Here is an 18936-nt window from a genome sequence, read left to right on the forward strand (position 1 = left end):
GTCCTGGGATTGAGCCCTGCAGCTCTCTTGGGCTCCTTGCTCAGCAGGGAGTCTACTTCTCCCTCTCCCTCTGCCCCTCTTCCCGGCTTGTGTTCTCTCTCTCTAAATAAATAAATAAGATCTTTTTTTTAAAAAAAGAGCACTTCCCATATGTTATTACATACACCCACATCCTACCACCAATGAAGCACTCACCCCACTGCTCCTGATGTGAGAGAGCTAGAAAGACCTAGAAGCCTGGGCAGGGTGTCTGGGGTGTGGCTTGCCACTTTTTCCACACTCCTGCCTCAAAGCGGGGGGCACTTTCTCCCCTACCTTGGGATCCAGACAGCCCTTGGAGGGGTGCTCGCAAAGATCTTCCAGGAAGCTTGGGGACCTTGCTGCCCACATGCCCCACCCCTCCCTCCTTCAGCATCCTGGGGTCTGAGGTGGGAGTGGCCAGGCTGGCTTTAGGACCGGCAGTGTCTAGCAAGCAGTTGGACTCTGCTATAAGGGGCAGGCCGGCCAAGGTGACAAGGTCTGAGGCCACAGCCCTAGCTGTGGCAGGCTGAACAAGCCAGGGACTGCTCAGGCTGGCTGCTGCTGTGGCTTAGAGCAATGGGCGAGTACCTCAGTCAAGGAACCATCTGGCTAGAGGCATCTTCCTAGGCTCGGGAACAGCAGTTGAGACAGACTGGGTCCTAGTGGCCCCCCCAGAGGCCTGGAACCCTCAAGGCCAATGCTTCCAGGTCAGTGTTCCTGGTGAGTGGGCCCAGAAGCACAGTGCGGGCCTGAATTCAAGGTACCCCACCACGCAGCTTGGGAAGGAGGGACAGGCTCTGGGGTCTCAGCACCGCTGGGGGTGACACTACCTAGCTAGGTCGAGGAAAGGATGGGGGGCCTGCAGGACCGAATTCAGTGCAGCCCCCAGGTCATTCACTGGGAAGGACTCCCCAGGGGAGAAACTTGCAGAGGTATCAGCGGGCACCCCGAGGGGCTTCAGTGACTGGAGTCGGTCAGGGCTGGCTTCCGGGTGCTGGTGGGGTTAGGTGGGGCTAGGTGGGGTTAGGACCACGACCGCAAGGGGCAAGGGCCAGCTGTTGAGAGGTTATCTCTTTATCTCGTCCCCCATTAACCTCCTGCCACCTCTCCCAAACCCGCTGTCTTGTTGTCACCTTTCAGGAGCCATTCTCCACTCCAGCTTGGGGTCCCAGGCACATTTTCTGCCATCCTCACCCCGTCGCTGCTAGCTCCTAGCCCCCAAGATGTGAACGTCACTGGCCCATTTAGTGGCTTAGAGCCAGCTTCTCCCCTAATTCCCCCAGGTCAGCTCCAGGCTCTTCCTCCCTTCTCTGCACACCTTACCAGGCCAGGGCAGATGCTCTATGACCCTTTCCTCCCTCCCTGCTCCAAGGCACTGAAGGGCCTTGGCTGTTCTCCTGTGGGGCCAGCAGCCGGCAAGGGCCCACATAAACACAGTGTAACAAGGCACACACCGGCAGCAGCGTGGTGGTGACAGTGGGGGCCTCTGAGCCTCTGAAAGGCATGCAGCTGTGTCAGGCTCCAGCCACCAGCAAGTATCTGTAAGTGTGAAGCAGGGAGAGGTGGGTGGTGACCCATGTGTCTGAGGTTCTAAAGTCAGGGGATCCAAGGCCTCGGGCACACTACGTTGTCGTAGGGTATTCCACAACCCTGTGTGGCCCTAGCAACTTTGTCCCTTCTTCCAGCGGAACCAGGGAAGGTGGCAATGGTCGCCACTGAATTATCCAATACCTAGGAGCCTGTTCCCTGCAAATGGAGAGCCCTTAACCAGCGGTGGCGCCAAGCGGTGGCTTGAGCCCCTCCCCCCCATTAAGCCTCCTAAAATAAGTGTAAAATCGAATTTTCTGGTGTGCGGACCTAGTCTTCCCATCTTTCCTAAATCGACAGCCTCTTAAGTCCCTCAGATAACAAATTCTGGAGCGGCTTTTGTCACTAACCTCTGCCGCAGGCGGGCAGCCCGAGGACCGAAGAGCGAGGGCCAGCGACTCAGCGTCCTCTTCCTGCAGGATCTCAGCTTACGGAGCTGCGGGGGGCAAAGGTGCCAAGAACCACCTGTCGCGGGCGCACGGCGTCTTCGTCTCCGCGGTCTTCTCCCTTGGTCGCGGGGAGCCGCTTCACATCCTAGTGGGGCAGCAGGGGGAGGACGCCTGTCCCGGAGTAAGCGGAGGCGGCGGGAAGGGGCGGCTCGAGCTCCTCAGGGCTAGGGCCGAGCGGAGCGAGGGGCGCTCCTCCGGGACGAGACGGCGGCGCTGCGAGGGGAGCGATCCGGGCCCCGCCGGATCTGGCGCCCGCCGCCCGCAGGCGAGCCCGGAGAGCCAGCTCGTCTGCCTCGGAGAGTCTCGGGCCGCTGCGGAGGACGCGGCGACGGAGGGGGCCGCAGGGGTCTCGGGGTCGCGGGGCGGGAGGCGGCGGGGGCGCCACCTATGTCTTTCCGGCACGTGCTTGCCTCGGCGCGGTCGGCTCCCGCCCCCAGCAGTTCGCGTTGGGGTCCCAAACGTCTTGCTGCGGGCGCGCACACACAAGCTCTTCGTACGGGCCTTGGGGTCTCCAGTCCCTGGGCCCGGCCCGGCCCCTTACTCCAGTGCCTGGTGCCCGGTCCTCACTCGACGGCCAGACGGCACGCCGCTGGCCCCGGAGCTGCGCGCCGGCGAGCTGGAGCCACGGCGGGTGGCGGCCGGAGGAGGCGGGCGGGCCTACTGAGGCGGCGGGACCGAGGCCGGCTTCAGGCCGCCCCTGAGAAACTGGAGAACCGCTCGGCGGCGGCCGGGAGCCGCGGGAGAGGCGGCGCGGCAGGTGAGGGCGCGGGGCGGCGGGGAGAGGCGGGCGTGCTCCCCATCCCCGCTGACAGTCATCCGGCTGTCGCCCCGCAGGTGGGGAGGCGGCTGGACGTCGCGGGCCCCCTCTCCGCGGGCGGGCCGCTCCCTACGGGAGGGGGCGGAGGGCGGCCGGGGCTGCGCAGAGGCCTGAGCTACGCTCGGCTGGGCCGCAGCCGGCGGCGTCGGGGGCGGCGGCGGGGCCTGTACTGCGGGTGGAGGCGGAGCGGCTACTGGGGAAGGGGCACTCTCGAGGAGGGCAGCGCGGCAGCTCCCAGGGTGAAGTGGCGTTGGAACCTTACAACAGGCCCTCTGGAGGATAGATGGGGAAGGGGTTGAGCACCCCCTCCGGGCCCCAGAGCAAGTAGAGTAAGAGCTCTTAGAAAAGAGATTAAGTAGGGACACCTGGGTGGCTCAGTCGGTTAAGAGTCTGACTCGGTTTCAGCTCAGGTCCTGATCTCAGGATCAGAAGACGGAGCACCGCCTAGGGTTCCACGCTCAGTGTGGAGTCTGCTTAAGATTCTCTCTCTCCTTTTGTCCCTCCCCCACGCGTGCGCAAGCTCTCTCTCTTGCTGTCTCTCATAAATCTGGGGCGCCTGGGTGGCTCAGTCTTTAAGCATCTGCCTTCAGCTCAGGTCATGATCACGGGATCCTGGGATCCAGCCCCGCATCGGGCTCCCTGCTCGGCGGGAAGCCTGCTTCTCCCTCTCCCACTTCCCCTGCTTGTGTTCCCTCTCTCACTGTGTCTCTGTCAAATAAATAAATAAAATCTTAAAAAAAAAAAGAGATCAAGTAAGTTGCAAATCACACAAGCAGACAGAATTCCCTAGATTTTCTTTAAATCCAGGACCTTTTTTTGTTTGTTTGTTTGTTTTTAAGTCACAACAGGTCTCCTTGTTTTACAGCAGTCCCAGGAACTTAGAGCTGGCTGAGTTAGCAAACTGAGCAGAGAGGCAGAAAGGCCGGGATAATTTATTATCATTATTTTATATATATATTCTCAGAGAGAGAGAAAATCTTAAGCAGGCTCCATGCCCAGCGCAGAGTGTTTGGTGAGGCTCACCTACAGGCTCCACCTGGGTCTCCATCCCAGGACCCTGAGATCATGACCTGAGCCGAGATCAAGAGTCTGACACCCAACTGACTGAGCCAATCAGGGGCCCCAGGCAGGGATAATTTAAATTAGTAGTTCTCCAAGTGTGGTTTCTGAACCATAGCATTAGCACCACCTGAGAAGTTGTTAGAAATGCAAATTCCCAGCCCCTCTCCAACCTACTGAATCAGAAACTCTAGGGAAGTCTCCTAGCCATCTGTGTTTTGATCAATCCTCTGGGTGATTTTAATACACTCCAGAGTTTGGAAATCACTGGTGTAAAGAGACAGAGCCTTTGGGTCTGTCTGAGCTATCCTGTTCATAAGTACTTTATACACATCTTCTCCATTCTCACAAAAATGCAACATGTGGATTGGGCCTCTCCCATTTTATAGCTGAGGACATGAAGTCAGAGGATTTCAGGCAGACAAGGAGGTTGTCCCGGCCAGCCTGAGCCAGGCCTTCAGGCTCCAGCTGATGACTCCCACCCCACCCATATGGCTCCCGGCTCCCACTTATGAGCTGGCAGCACCTGTATTGTAATGCTAGTGTAGGGAGGGTGACTCTGGGATTTGCACTGGGAGAGAACAGCTTCCCCACTATTGATAAGCCAGCTTCCCATTTGTGTGCCCCTTCCTCCCCCCATTTTGTAGCCAAACCCTCTATCACTTTCAATTTCCAGGGGGTGATGCCTCAGAGAATGATATCCTCTGAGTTGACGGGGAAGATGAGGTATCCTTCATACACCCTAGTGGTGAGCCCTACCTGCAACCTCTGGCAGGTATTGGCCCCTACCCCCACCCCATCTCTCAGCCTGGCCTAGCCTTATTCCTCAATCCCTGAGCCCACTCCCATTTGAGCTACCAACTCTGTGCTGTGAACTATCTGGTTCTTGCATGGCACAGGAATACTCAAGAACTGGGCTGTCAGTTGTGATGTCGGTATGGGGCATTCTGGGGCACTTGTCACACGTCTCCTACTATGAATTCTCAGCTCAATCTGCGAGCTCAAGGATCCCAGAAGAGGAAGTATACAGGCTTGACAGAAGTCCTCCAGGCCCTCCCGCCCACCGCCAAATGCCTGGTACTGCTCATTGTTCCAAAGTCCAGGGCTAGAATTAACCACGTAGCTGGAAAAGTATGTCTGTCCCCCACCCTCACCCTGCGATATCCATTCTTTTACTCATAGTCATGGAGAGCCATGGAGAAGTGGAGATCCGACTGCACCTCAACTGTAGTCATTGCCTTTGGAAAGACTGCCAATGTCAGGCAGAGCTCTGGTTAGCCAAATGCCCCAGAGGGCATGGAGCCAGCTGCAGATAACATCACTTGCGTGGGTAAGTCCTGCCTTTGTCCAAGGTCTGGACTCCTGGGGCCATGGGCTGGGAGGAGCAGGAGGTACTGGGAAAGATGACTGGTGGTGTGCCAGGCACCATTCCGGGTGTTGGGCAGGAGATTGGATATGCATCAGTGTATGCTCTGCCTTCAAGGAGCATGTAGACTAGTGGTCTAGTATAGAAAGGGTGATCTATCTATCTACCTATTTATCTATCTAGATATGTATCTAGATTTATTTTTTTAAAGATTTTATCTATTTATTTGAGAGGGAGAGAACGCGTGAGAGAGAGCATGAGCAGGGGCAAGGGGCAAAGGGAGAGGGACAAGCAGACTCCCCGCTGAGTAGGGAGCCCGATGTGGGACTCTATCCCAGGACCCTGGGATCATGACCTGAGCCGAAGGCAGATGCTTAACCAGCTGAGCCACCCAGGCACCCAGATATGTATCTAGATTTAGATATAGATATCTATTAAAGTGACAATTGCCATGGGAGGCTTAAAGTGTTTTAGGGGTTCTCAGGAGGGAAAGGTTGCTTTTATCTAGGACAAGTATCAGGGAGAAGTTAGTACTTGGGCTGAGTCTTGAGGCATGGGTAAAATTTGAGGAGGGGGACAGAGAGGAGCTTCCCACTGGAGGTGTCTCTATGTCTCCCTAGATTTGCCCACCCACCAGGCCCCTCTGGTTCTGTTGGTGACTGTCGTGTGACCTCTACACTGAGTCTCCTTATGGTGTGTGGGGTCCTGATTCTGGGTAAGGAACATCCAGCAGGCATGGCTGATTCAAGGCTGCCCACCTCTTCACTGAGCTGTGTGTGGGGTCCCAGGGACAGACGTGGCTGATTTCAAGACCTCTGCTTCCAGCAGAGCAGTGATGGGCTCCTCTGGGATTCTAAGAGTAGAAGCAACTGTGGAGGCCCAGGGAAGACGTTTGCCTTAATGGGTATCTGGAGAGATGTCCTGGGCGGAGGGGTGGCAAAGCAGGGTGGGCCAGATGGGCACGTAGAGAGTTTGCCCTTCTTCCTCAGTGAACCATAAGAAGTGGCAGGGCCTGTGGGGGACAAGGCTGCCAGGCCCTGAGCTTGAGCTGAGCAATCTTCGAACCTCCACCATCAAGACAGCCCTCAACCCTTACTACTGCCAGGTGGGGTTTGGCTGGGCCTGGCACTGATCTCTGCCCCCAGGGCTTACAGAAGTTTCCCCAGCCAATGTCACCCTGCTTAAGTAAGTTCTCCCCCTCCGCTGAGAACCTATGCACTCTGAATTCCTCTCACTCCCATCCCGTGCCCTGCTGTGGTGAATTATGGTTCACAGAGAGCATCTGGCCCCAAGCCTCTGTGTGGAGGAGATAGAGGTCAGAGAAGTTCCAAAAGGCAGAGTAACTTGTCCAAGGTCAGCCGTCATCCCCAATTCTAGGATGGTGGGGACCCTATGATTCCTTTGGAGCAAGGGTTGCCTCTACCCAGGGTGTCTGCAAGGACGTAAGGAAAACCTCGTCACAGACTCCCGCCCCCACCCTGAGCCCATACCTCCTCTCTCTTCTGCCCTGATTCTGTGCCTGTCAACATTGCCTCTGTAGGGCTTGTACTTGGGGAGATGCTATGATGCAGGAAGACCTGAGTCCTCAGATAGGGCCGCCTGGGCATATAGGGGATGGCAAGGAGGTAAAAAGGAGGCACTAGACCCTCTAGGACCCTTCCCCAGGTCCAGCCACCCATTCCCTTCCAGCCTGTCTTCCTGCAGAGCCCTGTGCCATGGTGCCTTTGGAGAAGTCTATGAGGGACTGGTAAATGGCCTTCCTGGGGACCCCGGCCCCCTGCAGGTGGCTGTCAAAGTGAGAGGGGTGGAACTTCTGGAACAGTTGCTGGAGCTAGAGTCAACCCACTCTCCTGAAGTGTTTGGGGGAGCTCAGGAGCCCTCTCCCTCCCCAGACCCTGCCAGAACTGCTCTCCTCTGGATGAGCTGGATTTCCTCATGGAGGCACTCATCATCAGGTGCACCTGGGGCTAGGGGCAGGGGTGGAAGGTGAAAGCAGAATTGCCTGCCTGGATGGTTTCTCTTCACCCTGGGGCTGAGAGGTAGCAGGCCTAGGGAAACAGAGCCTGTCTCCAGTTTTGTGGAACCTCGAGCTTGGTTTCCCTCCCTGCTGGCGACTGGGGTATGTGCACCTCCCACTAAGCAAGTTCAGCCATCAGAACATTGTGCACTGTGTGGGGCTCAGCCTCTGGACTGTCCCTCACCTAATTCTGCTCGAGTTGATGTCTGCAGAGGACATGAAGAGTTTCCTGAGGAACAGCCAGCCACGCTTGGTAAGACCCTTCTCCCAGCCCTCTGAGCCCATCTAAGGACCCTGTCCGGGGCACCTGGGTGGCTCAGTTGGTTAAACGTCTGCCCTGGGCTTGGGTCATGATCCCAGGATCCTGGGATGGAGCCCTGCATTGGGCTCCCTGCTCAGCAGTGAGTCCGCTTCTCCCTCTGCCCACCACCCCGCCCTCCCCTGCCTGTGCTCTCTTTCTCTCAAATAAATAAAATCTCTTAAAAAATAAAAGTAAAAACATAAAGACCCTGTCCATGTGTCCCAAAACAAGCATGGACTAATGTACCCTCTGCCCTACCCAGGGCCAGCCATCACTTCTGGCCATGCGGGACCTGCTCCAGCTGGCCCAAGACATAGCCCAGGGCTGCCACTACCTGGAGGAAAATCACTTCATCCACAGGTTGGGAGTGATCCTGGCTCGGAGGGGGTGGGGGAGCAGCCCAACTCTCTCCCCAAGGAACAGCTCTTCGATAACTTTTATGGAAACGGATCAGAGCCAGAGCTTCTGAGTTCTGGTGGGGATTTTTTGCCTGCAGGGACATTGCTGCCAGGAACTGCCTGCTGAGCTGTACTGGGCCCAGCTGAGTGGCCAAGATTGGGGACTTTGGGATGGCCAGAGATATCTATAGGTGTGGGGTCTGGGGAGGTGGGGAGGCTACCGCTCCAGGGGAGTTTACCAGCACTCTGGTGGCGCTTGAGCAACTAACTCATCACGCCCCTCCTCCCTCCTATAGAGCCAGCTGTTACCGCCAGGGGGCCGGGCTCTGCTGCTGGTCAAGTGGATGCCCCCAGAGGCCTTCTTGGAGGGCATCTTCACATTCAAGACAGACTCCTGGTGATAACACACATACCCCCCCCCCCCGGCCTTGGGCCACCTCATGTGAGGCAAAAGGGAGGCCGTGCCTGATAAGCTTCATTCAGTTTCCCCCACCCGTGATGCAGGTCTTTTGGGGTGCTGCTCTGGGAGATCTTCTCATTAGGATACATGCCCTACCCTGGGGGCACCAACCAGGACGTGCTGTACTTCGTCGTGGAGGGAGATGGATGGGTCCTCCCAGGGGCTGTCCAGGGCCTGTGTGAGTATGGAGTGTTGTCCAGGGAAGAAGGTCCTTCACAGCTATGGGTGGGACGAACTCCTGCCTCTCCCCAGGTACCATATCATGACCCAGTGTTGGCAGCATCCGCCTGAACTCTGCCCCAGTTTTGCTGCCATCTTGGAGCATCTTCGATACTGAATTCAGGTGTGCCCCCTCTCTTGCCTTGACCATCTTGATCTTGAGGGTCAGGAGGGCAGCCGTGGAACAATGCTGTGGCTCTCCTGCCCCCCGCATTACAGGACGCTGATGTGAATTCACCCCTGCCAATGGAGCTGGGGCCCACCCTAGAGCAGGAAGGGACTTCTGGGCTGGGGAGCAGGCCTTTGGAGGGCCTAAGATCCCCAGAGGCCCAGGAACTGAATCTGGAGAGCTTAAAGAGCTGGGGAGGGAGCATCCTTGGCCCGTGGCTGCCCTCTAGCCTCAAGACCCCCAAATCCAAGTACTTCCAACCTCAGGGGGGATTCCAAAGGCATCCAAAGGAATCCCCCCTACGGCTCTTGGGCCCCAAGGGGCACTGAAGGTGAGGACTCAGGCACTGACAGTCGCAGTGGTTCCTCCCTGCACTCCTCCCCAGGCTTCTAGGGAGCTTGTTATTCCAGGAGCCTCTGTCCCCTGCAGTCTGTGCTGCATGTCTGCGCCTGTCTCAGGGGTGGCCTGGCACCACTGGACCCTCCATCCTGGAAACCAGCTCAGGCTTTCTGGTGAAGAGCCTGGCCTCTCCCAGCCTTTTGTCTTTGGGACGAGAGGTTGAAATTGCCTCCTGCAGGAAGCCTTCTCTGGATTACCCTTCCCCCATGAGTGTCCTTCATCTGGGCAGTCCCCAGTCCTACAGATGCCTCTAATAAAGAGCTCTTCTCATACCCTCCAGTGATCTGAGTGGACATGAGGGATGCCAGGGAAGTGAGAAAGGGACCAGAGGAGGGAGGGGACGAGGCCTGAGTCACCAAAGCTGGTGTTTTTGAGTTTTATTGGGAAAGGCTGTCCATTGTAGTGTGGGAAGTTAGACCAATAGATCTAGTGCCTGCAAAATAAAATTCATTATCTGGCCTCTCGAGAGAGATATGCAGCCCCCTCAGAAGAGCTGGGCTGAGGAAGGAGCCCATTGTCCCAGCCACCCCTCCCCCACCCCCTTCTGTTAATTAGTGCCATCGGTTCTGGGAACTCTGGGTCTTGTATGGGGGACAGCCCCCAGCGCGTGCAGTGCGTCCCATAGTGGTTGGCACCTGGCCCTGCAGAACCGTGTGAACCGCCCCGCAGCGCGGGGTTTCAGTCTCTCTCCGGCATGCATGGCGGGGACGCAGCCGCAGATCCATCTGTTAGAACTGGGGCCCAGCCTCATCTCTCTGCCAGGCTGGCCAGGATGCTAATGAGATTGTCCAGCCCCAGCAAATAGCCGTCCTCGCGGTTGCCCTCCTCCCAGGGCCGCCGGTGGTCCAGGGTCTGGCCGTCGGGGAGGGGCGTGGTCTTGCCGAAGTCGATGAGCCACACACCCGCGCGATGGCAGTGATCGTGCACGAAGAGTAGCGAGCTGCCAATCACCTGCCGAGCCCCACACGGTCAGGCCGCAGCCCTTTCCTGGAGAAGCCCCCCATCCTATTCCTGCTGTAGCCCTCACAGACCACAGTCCTGGCACGTGAGCCTACCCCCTCTTACCTCGTGCCTCCTAAAGAACTCAGAGACCTCCAGCGTGTCCCGGATCTGCTGCAGGCGGTTCAGATACCTCCTCTGGAGAGGGCAGGATAGGATAGGAGGGCAGATTAACCAAATACTAATTGAGCCTCTGCTAATATCAGAGGCCATGATGCATGCTTGGCTTGGCAGATACCGTGGGGAGGAAGACACAGGCCCCCAGGTGCCTACATGCTACGATGGGGGTCACAGGCGAGGGCACCAGGCCGGACGACCTAGGGGCATCCCTCGGTTTCAGGTTCCCCAACCCCTCAGGGTTCTAGGATCCGGCGCTCACCAGCACTTCCGCATCCCCTTGCACAAACTCCTTGAAGACGCGAATCACCTGCTCCCGGCTTCGCGTGGTCTTAAAGTCGGTGCTGCAGGAGCCGTCAGCTTTCTGAAGGAAGTGGGACAGGAAGTGTCAGGGTCGCCGTGTCTCTCCACTGCTCGAGGGGAGAGGATCAGGCTAGAGTAGCGGTGCCTTCCAGGACGTTGGCTGCCAGGGACGGCGGGAAGGCCGCCGGAGGGTGCCTCGTGGTGGGGGTCAACAAGGAAGGCAGACACCGCGCAGTGGGGTTAGGGCAGAGGGAGGGCCAGGGCGCTGCAAAGCTTAGCGGGCCTGGCCCACCTTGATGCCTTCGATGCGGAAGCCGAGCGTGGTGCTGGAGCTGATGCCTTCTCGCCACTGCATGTAGCGCGGCTTGGTGACGGCGCGCTGCGCGTGCTCCTCCTCGGTAGGCGCCGCAGGGTCTACCGCCAGCATCTTCTTGTACATGTCCTTCCGCAGCTTGGGCCGCTCGCGGGCTTTGGTCAGCTCCTCCTCCAGGTAAGTCCTGCGGACGCGCAGGCAGCGGTGGGGGCGTAAGAGAGCGCACGCCCGGACCCGGTCACGCGCGGCTTTAGGCACCCGGGAGAGCGCTCATCCCCGCCCTGTGCCCCCGCCCGGACGGGCAGGGCACGTGTACCTGACGCCCATCTTGCAGTCTAGGACGCAGGGCCCATCGAAGCCGTCGAGCAGGTCCTGCAACTGCAAGTAGCTCTCGCCATCGCGCTCCACCACGCCGTGGAAGGCGGGCACGCAGCCGCGCAGCGCGTCCGCCATGAGCCGCGCCAGGCAGTAGCGCTCCGGCTCCGAGCTGCGCTTCAGGATCAGCCCGCTGGTGCCAGCCGCCTTGAAACTCCCTGCGGACTGGCACCAGTTAGCGCTGCCTGGTCCCTTCCTTCCCCGAGCACCCGCCCACCCCAGCGGCGCCTGCCCTGTGCTCACCCGTGTGCCCAGCCAACTGCACCCAGGCGTAGCGCTTCTTGAAAGGGCTCATGACGGGCAGATTCACCATGGTCCGGATCTTCTGCCAGTGGCTTTTCTGAAAGCGACAGGTCCCGGGCGCGCACGTTGGCGTCTCGGCAATGCATAAGCCCTCCCTCCTTTGGCATAGGGTCTCCTCCGGCCCCAGCCCACCGCAAGCAGCTAGGGCCCCGCGATTCATTCACTCACTAACTCACTCAAGGAAAGTTTATTGTGAGCCTGTGTGGAGGACACTGAGACAGGTACAGCGTGATGACAGATATCCAGCTTCTCCATCGTGCTGAAAAGAGCCCTGGACTTAGTGTCAGAAGGCTCAGGTTTGCACCCCAGTTCTGCTGCTCCAGCTGTGTGGGTAGGTTACTAAAGTGTTCCGTCAAGGATTTAGAACTTTCCTGAGCATGAGAATCACCTGATGGTCACCCATGTTAAAAAAAAATGCAGACAGGGGGCTCCTGGGTGGCTCAGTTGTTAGGCATCTGCCTTTGGCTCAGATAATGACCCCAGGGTCCTGGGATCGAGCCCCACATCAGGCTCCCTGCTCCGCGGGAAGCCTGCTTCTCCCTCTCCCACTCCCCCTGCTTGTGTTCCCTCTCTCGCTGTGTCTCTCTCTGTCAAATAAATAAATAAAATCTTTTAAAAAAAAATGTACTCAGGTCTGCCTCAAGGAAATTCTGAGTAGGTCTGGGTGGAATAAAAAATTTGCATTTCTAACAATGCCTCAGGAGATTCCAGGGGCCTGAGAAACAAGCCTCTGTCAGTTTCTTCATCTGTAAAATGGGGAAATAATCGTTCTCACTGGGTTGTTATGAGTAGTAAATGAGGTTTGAGTGTGACAGGCTCCAGCCCCTGTGCCTACCTCCCCACCCTGGGACCCCATTCCTTGGCATGAAGCAGAAGCTGGACAAATCTGGATTATTGTTTCATTCACTTTGGACCATTGGTTACTCTCATTTAGGGAGACAAACATGGAAACAAACCTTTGCAAAGGCCCAGGGCTGAGAGGCTAGCCTGGCAGGGCCTGGGAAAAGAATGACTTGGGCCTCCCCAAGACCCCCTTGCTATTCCTGGATGCCATATCACTCCTCGCCAGTTGGCTAGGGCCAGGCTACCCTTGGTCTTCTTACTCTAGACCCAGAAACCTGAGCTTTGAAAATGGGATGCAGGGTGCCTAGGTGGCTCAGATGGTTAAGCGTCTGCCTTCGGCTCAGGTCATGATCCCAAGGTCCTGGGATTGAGTCCCGCATCGGGCTCCCTGCTCCTTGGGAGCCTGCTTCTCCCTCTGCCTCTCTCTCTCTCTGTCTCTTATGAATAAATAAATAAACTCTTAAAAAAAAAAAAAAAGGAAAATGGGATGCAGAGGGGCACCTGAGTGGCTCAGTGGTTAAGCGTCTGCCTTCGGCTCAGGTCGTGGTTCCAGGGTCCTGGGATCGAGCCCCCCATCGGGCTCCCTGCTCAGTGGGAGGCCTGCTTCTCCCTCTCCCACCCCCCCCTGCTTGTGTTCCCTCTCTCACCGTGTCTCTCTCTGTCAAATAAATAAAATCTTTAAAAAAAAAAACAAAAGAAAATGGGATGCAGAGCTGAGAGCCTGTCATCTCAGATGAAACTGGGAGGGAAATGTAGATCTTGGTGTACCTCTTGCTTCACAAACATTCCTTCTGGCCTCCACCCAATCCTGAGAGCATCTCATACTCTGGACCTTTCCTTTTCCCACCCAAAACTCATCAGTCCTGTGCCAACCTCTGAAGTACACAGGTTTGCTCATCCAAGCTGTGTATCTGCTGCCTCCTCCCAAGCGTGCTTGCCTATGAGGAGTTACGTATGCGTTGCAGGAGTTCCAGGGCTAGAACTCAACTTAGAAATCCAGCCTCCCTGATCAGAGGAAGTTGTATGAGAGACAGGGAGAATTGGCACAGTGGCCTCAGCAGGGAAAGGCTGCTGACCAGAAAGCCCTTTCCCATGGGGAGGAGATGGGGGTTAGTGACAGAGCACTGGAATCAGGTGGCTCTATCACTTTTTAGCTGAGTGAACCCAAGTGAGAATTTCATCTGTGTGAGCCTATTTCCTCTGGGAGGGTATAGCTGCTGCCATAACACGAGCCACCCTTTACTGACCGCCTACAGCCTGCCAGGCACTTCTCATCTCCCATCAGAAAGCACTGCTCCTGTTTCCCTACTGAAGTTCCTACATGGCACACTAGGGTGTGATCACATGTCCAACCCCCAGGGATCTGGGGGTGTAGCCAGAAGCAGCCCACTAGAAGCATGACATCTCTTTCAAAACTCCTTTTTACTCTTTAAATATGTACAAGGTTTGCATTCTGCTGCATAATAAATCCAAGTTTTATTATAAAACTCTCCCACCTCCAAATCCTCAAGTAAAATTCCAGGAAGATGTATGTGCCATGTACATTCAGTGGCACCATCTTATACCCTCTTCTCCCACTCATGGTTTTCAAATCATGCACATGCACATCAAGTGCATGAGGGGGTAGCATTATTGCCATTTTACAGAAGGAAGTCAAGGCTTAGAGGAGTTCATATCCCCTCACTCCCTGCCTCCAGCATCCCAGTCCCTGGCTAAAGTTCTCTACCAGCCCAACCTCCTCCCCATGTTCCAGTCACCCCAGCAGTTTCCAAAATCCATGCTACCACCCCAACTCCCTTTGGGGGTCAAATGGGACCCTGCATGAGAAAGAGCTTTGTAGGGGGCGCCTGGGTGGGTGAGTCGGATAAGTGTCTGACTCCTGATTCCAGCTCAGGTCATGATCTCAGGTAAAATGGGGTCATCACCTACTCTCCTCTCTCCAATTCTGTGAGGATCATATCAACCAAGAGCAACAGCAACTAGGGCTGGTTCCGGCCCCCGCAGGTTACAAAGGGCTTTCATCTGAGCCCTCCCAGCCACCCCCTGAGGTTGGTAGGACAGGGTTTCTCTCCCCTGCCAGCGATGGATACAGGTCAAACGTGGAAGGAGTTTATGCAAGTATCAATGAACTCACCAGTATCCATCTTAGGGAGCTACCTCCTCCAGGGAACATGATGCAGATAAAAATGCATGTATCTAAAAAGGCTCTTGAAGAGTCATTCTTCAGTGGGTGGGTGGGGATTTTGGCATATGAACAACAGCAGGGAAGATATTTTTGAGCAGGTAAGGCTTTTATTGTATGGATATCAGAAAGCAGATTTATTATGTTACAGAGTGAAATCTAGCTGGAAAGAGGGCCAAAGCCCCAACCTCTGGCCCAGCCTACTCCCCCACAGAAGTCTGGGAAACCAACTCACAGCCAAAGGCTACCTGGGCATCTTGGGGCAAAAACCCAGGAGAGCTGACTATGTGAAAGAGTCTTTGAGGAAGTCACAGGGGCCCCTTCTGATCCTCACCCCTGGGGCTGCACAGGGGAGACATCTCTCTCTCTCTGGGAAGGGCACGGCTGGACACTAGCCTCAGATGCTCCTTTGTCCAAGCTCCATTTGGAAGGCCTGAGAACTCCTTAAATCACACCAGATACTCAGTGTATCTTCTGCCAGAATGGACCCTCGTCTTTGCTACTCATCCCTATACCTCCTGACTCCCACTCCTTACCTCTAACCACTCAGTCTCTGGCCGAAGCTCTCTGCCAGCCCAACCTCCTCCTCATGTTCCCATTGCCCTATCAAACCAGCACTCCCTGTGGTGGTGGTGGTGGTGAGAGCAATCAGTTTAAATTTATAAAATGATTTGCACTGAGGTATAAGTGACCCACGACTTCACCCTCTCAGGGGCATTTGCTTTTTAAAAAGGAAGTCTGTTAACCTAAATTCTGCTCTATAATTAGTGAAAAGTGAAGTGTGGGAGTTCTGGGTCCAGGACAGGATGGCATCGAGGTCTCCTTACCTATCCTGGAGCACTGAAAGAAGAGAACCAAGTGAACAGGAGGCAAACACCCATCTCTTCTGCTACAGCAACACCCCAAAATTGTTTTAAGAGGCAGGCAAAGCCTAAGAATACAGTCATGCCAACTGCTCTTGGGGATAGGCCCCCAACCCCTCTCCTGATCTGTCTGGGTTTCCCTGCCCACGACTTTCTCCTCTACCAGAAGAGGGGCCCCAGGAGGCAGGCAGGTTGCCCAGTCCAACTACTCTGGGGGGAGCCCAGCTCCAGGCTCTGGGCAGGACGTGCGGTGTTCCCAGGAGACGGAGCCTCTCTGTCTTGAGTGAACCCAAGACACACTCAAGACACCATGTGCCCTGTGTGAGTATGTTCCAGGCAGAGGCAAGGTAGAGCCTTCCGGGCCGCCTCTTGCTCCGAGCTAGTCCGTTATGTACCCAGGCCCGCGGGTAAGGGGCTGGCCAGCCGGCAGCTCCCGAGGGCTGCTGCAGGACCCTTCTCCCAGGCGCATCCTTCGCGGCCCGCCGATGGCCTCCGCTTCCTGACTGGGAGAGCCCTAAAGGCAGCCTGGGCCGGCGCTCTGTGCCGCTCCCGGACCGGCCTCAAGGCAAAGTCCGCGCCGGGCCCTTCCACGCGGACGCAGGCAGCCTCTGTCAACAGCTACTGGCTTATCTGCCACCGCCGTGCCTGTTTGCCTTCGGGGAGGCCCCGGCGGGCTGGGGGTTGGGAAGGCCTGGGAGCCGCAGCCTTGGAGCTGGAAGGGCCCTCAGCGGCCATCTGCTCCAGCTCCTGGCCGCGCCGGAAGACCGCGAACCTTGGGGAGGGAGAGACTGGCCGAAGACGCCCGGGGCACAGCTGCGACCGGTCTCCAGAGTCTTGACCCCAGCCCGGCTGCCTACGTTGCAGGCAGGCTTGGGTCGCGGGACCTCCTCAGACGGGGGGCGAAAGAGGGAAGCGGGGGGCTGCGCTCCTGGCGTACTTTCTTCTGCACCCGCTTCTGGGCTTGGCAGAGATCTGACCAGGGCAGCGGTGCACCCAGAACTCCCGCTCCGCATTTCGGAGGAGGTGGAAAAGAAGGAGTCCTCTCACTGTCCCACATTCCACCGCCCTGGAAATCCCTCGGTGGCACCCGCATCCCTGTCGGAGCCAGGGTTGTACTAGGAATGATCACGGATCACGGGTATCCTTATCTCCGGAGGAGAGAGGGACTCCCCGCACCCTACACTTGAGGGCGGCGGCGGCGTGTGTGTGTGTTCGTTCCTGCTCTAGGAGCCCTTTTTCCCTCGTGTCCCTTACAAATCACGCTGCCCTCTGGGTAATGTAAGTCTCAGCGGGTAACTGATCACAGCAAGTCGTTACAGGGTCTCCTCCGCCTCGTCCAATCCGAACGAGCTTCGAAGCCCGGGTTCAGCAGGCGGAGGCCGCGCCTCAGGGCTCCCCCCACCGCGCCCAGGCCACCCCGGCGCGCGTCCGCAACTCTCACCGCCCTTCTGGGCGGGCCCGGAGCCACCAGAGCCTGCGGGGCGCCCTTCGTCTCTCCCTCCGCTCCAGGGACACTTGCATAACGTGGATCTAGAACAACTCCTTCGCGTTGACCGCGGGCAATTATTTAAAATATTTGGCCTTGGTTAAAAAGAGGGGACAAGATGGCTATCCCAGGGGCTGCACACCCCTAAGGGGCAGGCACTGGGAATGACTTCGCTGCACCCTGACCCGGGTTATCCGAGGGTCAAACCTGGCGCCGGAACAGCCAGGTTACCAGAGGCGGCGGTTAGCAGGAGGATTCCCCCCCCCCTTTCAGCCTCAGTTTACCTTCTCCCGGCTTTGATTAGGAGCAGTAAACCGAGGCAGGGCTGCGTTCCACTCCCTGCCCGAGCCCCCAGCCCCGAGGCCCTCCCTTCTCCGCGTCCACGCCTCGTGCGGGCGCGGGGAGCAGACGGCGGCAGCTCCCGAGCAGAGCCTGGAGCGCCGCTCCACTCCCACTCAGGAGAGGGAAACCGTGGCAACGGCGGGGGTGGGGCCGCCGCGCGGGAGAGGGGGCGGGGAGAGAGGGAGACTCGTTCGCCCCTCTCTCTCTCCGAGAGTTCGCGGGGCAAGTCCAAGCCCCTCCGATCCCTCCGGCCCCACTTCCCGGCCCGCAAGTCACGATCTCCACCCCCGCCCCACCCGGTGCCCACGGCCGGTCGCAGACTCCTCCTTCCTCTCCTTCTTAGACGCCCTAGGGCCCGGGCCGCGACCCGCCGGTGGAAGCCCGGAGAAAACTGCCAAGGCGGGAGGTCGGCCCGGCGCCTCCCTGCGACCCCAGTGCCCCAGCTAGGCGGTGAGGGCCAGACCCTGGGCGGAGGGAGCCGAGCGCCGAAGTCAGCCCCGCGCCAGCTCAGAGGTGGGTCCGCCGCGCGCAGCCCCCGCGCCCCGCGCTGGCCCCGCCCCCGCGGCCCATACCTGACCCACGTCCTCGCTGGCTTCCAGCTGCACGTTGCCGCGGCTCCGGCTCTCGCTGTCGCTCAGCAGATCGTCCTCCGAGTCCTCGGGCAGCGACGAGGAGCCAGTGGAGGAGAGCGACGAGGTGGAGAGGCGGCGCGGCTGCTGCAGGTGTGAGGAGCCCACGGCCGGGAGCCAGCCACCCTCCGGCTCCGGCGGCCCCGGGCTGGCCGGGGGTACGTCCGGCTCCTCGGCTGTCACAGTCAGCTGCGGGATCACCGGGGCAGGGGGAGCCCGCGGAAGCCCGTTGGGGACCTGTCCCCCACGCCTCTTGGCCCCGCGGGCCCGGGGCTCCCCTGCGGCGGCGGCGGCGGCGACCGCCGCGCAGCGCGCCTCGAAGAGCAGGCGCAGCTCCCCGACACTCCGGCGCGGGGCCCGCTCCAGCCCCGGGCTGCAGGGCCGCGCGCCTCCCGGCCGCGCCATGCTCGTCGGGCCCCCGGGCAGGGTCATCTCCCCGCACGCGAGCCGCAGCGGAGCCCACCAGCCCGCGCCGCCGCGAGGACTGGAGACGCTCGGCGCCCCCGGCGCGAGACTGCCCCGAGGCGGAGCCTGCGCGGCCTGCCCGCCTGGGCCCCGCCTCGGCCGCGCCCCCCGCCCACTCCTTTCACTTTCAGAGAAAGCGCGGGCCTCCAAGGGCCCTTGCCCGGCCGGGAAGCTCCTTGTTGCTCCTCCAGGTGGCCGGGAAGCCCAGACCTCGTGGACACAAAGCCAGGGCCTGGCCCTCGCGGGCCCTCTGTGCCCGCCCTCGAGGAGACGGGAGGGGTCGCCCTGCCCCTGGCCCTACAGTCTTGGAGATGGTCCTGCTCTCGCTCTCCCGCCCTGTCCCTCCGGGTCCTTCCCGCGTTCCATCCATCCTGGGCCAAGGTTTCCAGGTTTCCGGGCTTTCCTACGCGTCCGGGGCCCCTTCAGCACAGAATGCAAGGCCATCAGCTTCCCG

At 58.5% G+C, this 18936-nt stretch overlaps 2 protein-coding genes across 2 annotated transcripts; one reads left to right on the top strand and one right to left on the bottom strand.

Moving 5' to 3' along the window:
* The first annotated feature begins 718 nt into the window (after positions 1-718).
* LTK (leukocyte receptor tyrosine kinase) lies at positions 719-9192 on the top strand. The gene is given in 26 exon segments (XM_045901750.1): positions 719-728; positions 1162-1215; positions 1218-1304; positions 1394-1562; positions 2028-2178; positions 2323-2414; positions 2416-2455; positions 2659-2716; positions 2719-2814; positions 4610-4708; positions 5116-5218; positions 5220-5263; positions 5920-5964; positions 5967-6014; positions 6289-6484; positions 7004-7094; positions 7192-7202; positions 7204-7254; positions 7440-7569; positions 7880-7977; positions 8114-8213; positions 8318-8412; positions 8520-8605; positions 8608-8653; positions 8728-8818; positions 8914-9192. Coding segments are annotated over 26 exon segments (2370 nt in total).
* A 15-nt stretch (positions 9193-9207) lies between these two features.
* On the bottom strand, positions 9208-18456 carry ITPKA (inositol-trisphosphate 3-kinase A). The gene is made up of 7 exons (XM_045901912.3): positions 17961-18456; positions 11613-11709; positions 11311-11527; positions 10974-11178; positions 10641-10742; positions 10328-10399; positions 9208-10213 (listed from the first exon to the last, which is right to left on the bottom strand). Exons 1-7 carry the CDS (start codon positions 18447-18449, stop codon positions 10010-10012), a joined length of 1386 nt encoding a protein of 461 aa, XP_045757868.1. The 5' UTR covers positions 18450-18456; the 3' UTR covers positions 9208-10009.
* Positions 18457-18936: the final 480 nt, after the last annotated feature.

Source organism: Mirounga angustirostris, unplaced genomic scaffold (assembly GCF_029215605.1).
Source record: "Mirounga angustirostris isolate CCGP_5_RB_7025 unplaced genomic scaffold, mMirAng1.0.hap1 SCAF_9, whole genome shotgun sequence".
NCBI classification, from domain to species: domain Eukaryota; kingdom Metazoa; phylum Chordata; class Mammalia; order Carnivora; family Phocidae; genus Mirounga; species Mirounga angustirostris.

Bases quoted from the DNA above. Each gene is read 5' to 3' on its own strand.
- ITPKA (XM_045901912.3), bottom strand. From the start codon at position 18,449: ATGACCCTGCCCGGGGGCCCGACGAGCATGGCGCGGCCGGGAGGCGCG. The intron at 10,743-10,973 runs GTGGGCCAGGCC...CACTTCCTTCAG, and splicing joins TCCGCATCGAAGGCATCAAG to AAAGCTGACGGCTCCTGCAG. The intron at 10,214-10,327 runs GTAAGAGGGGGT...GGGGCTCGGCAG, and splicing joins AGTTCTTTAGGAGGCACGAG to GTGATTGGCAGCTCGCTACT.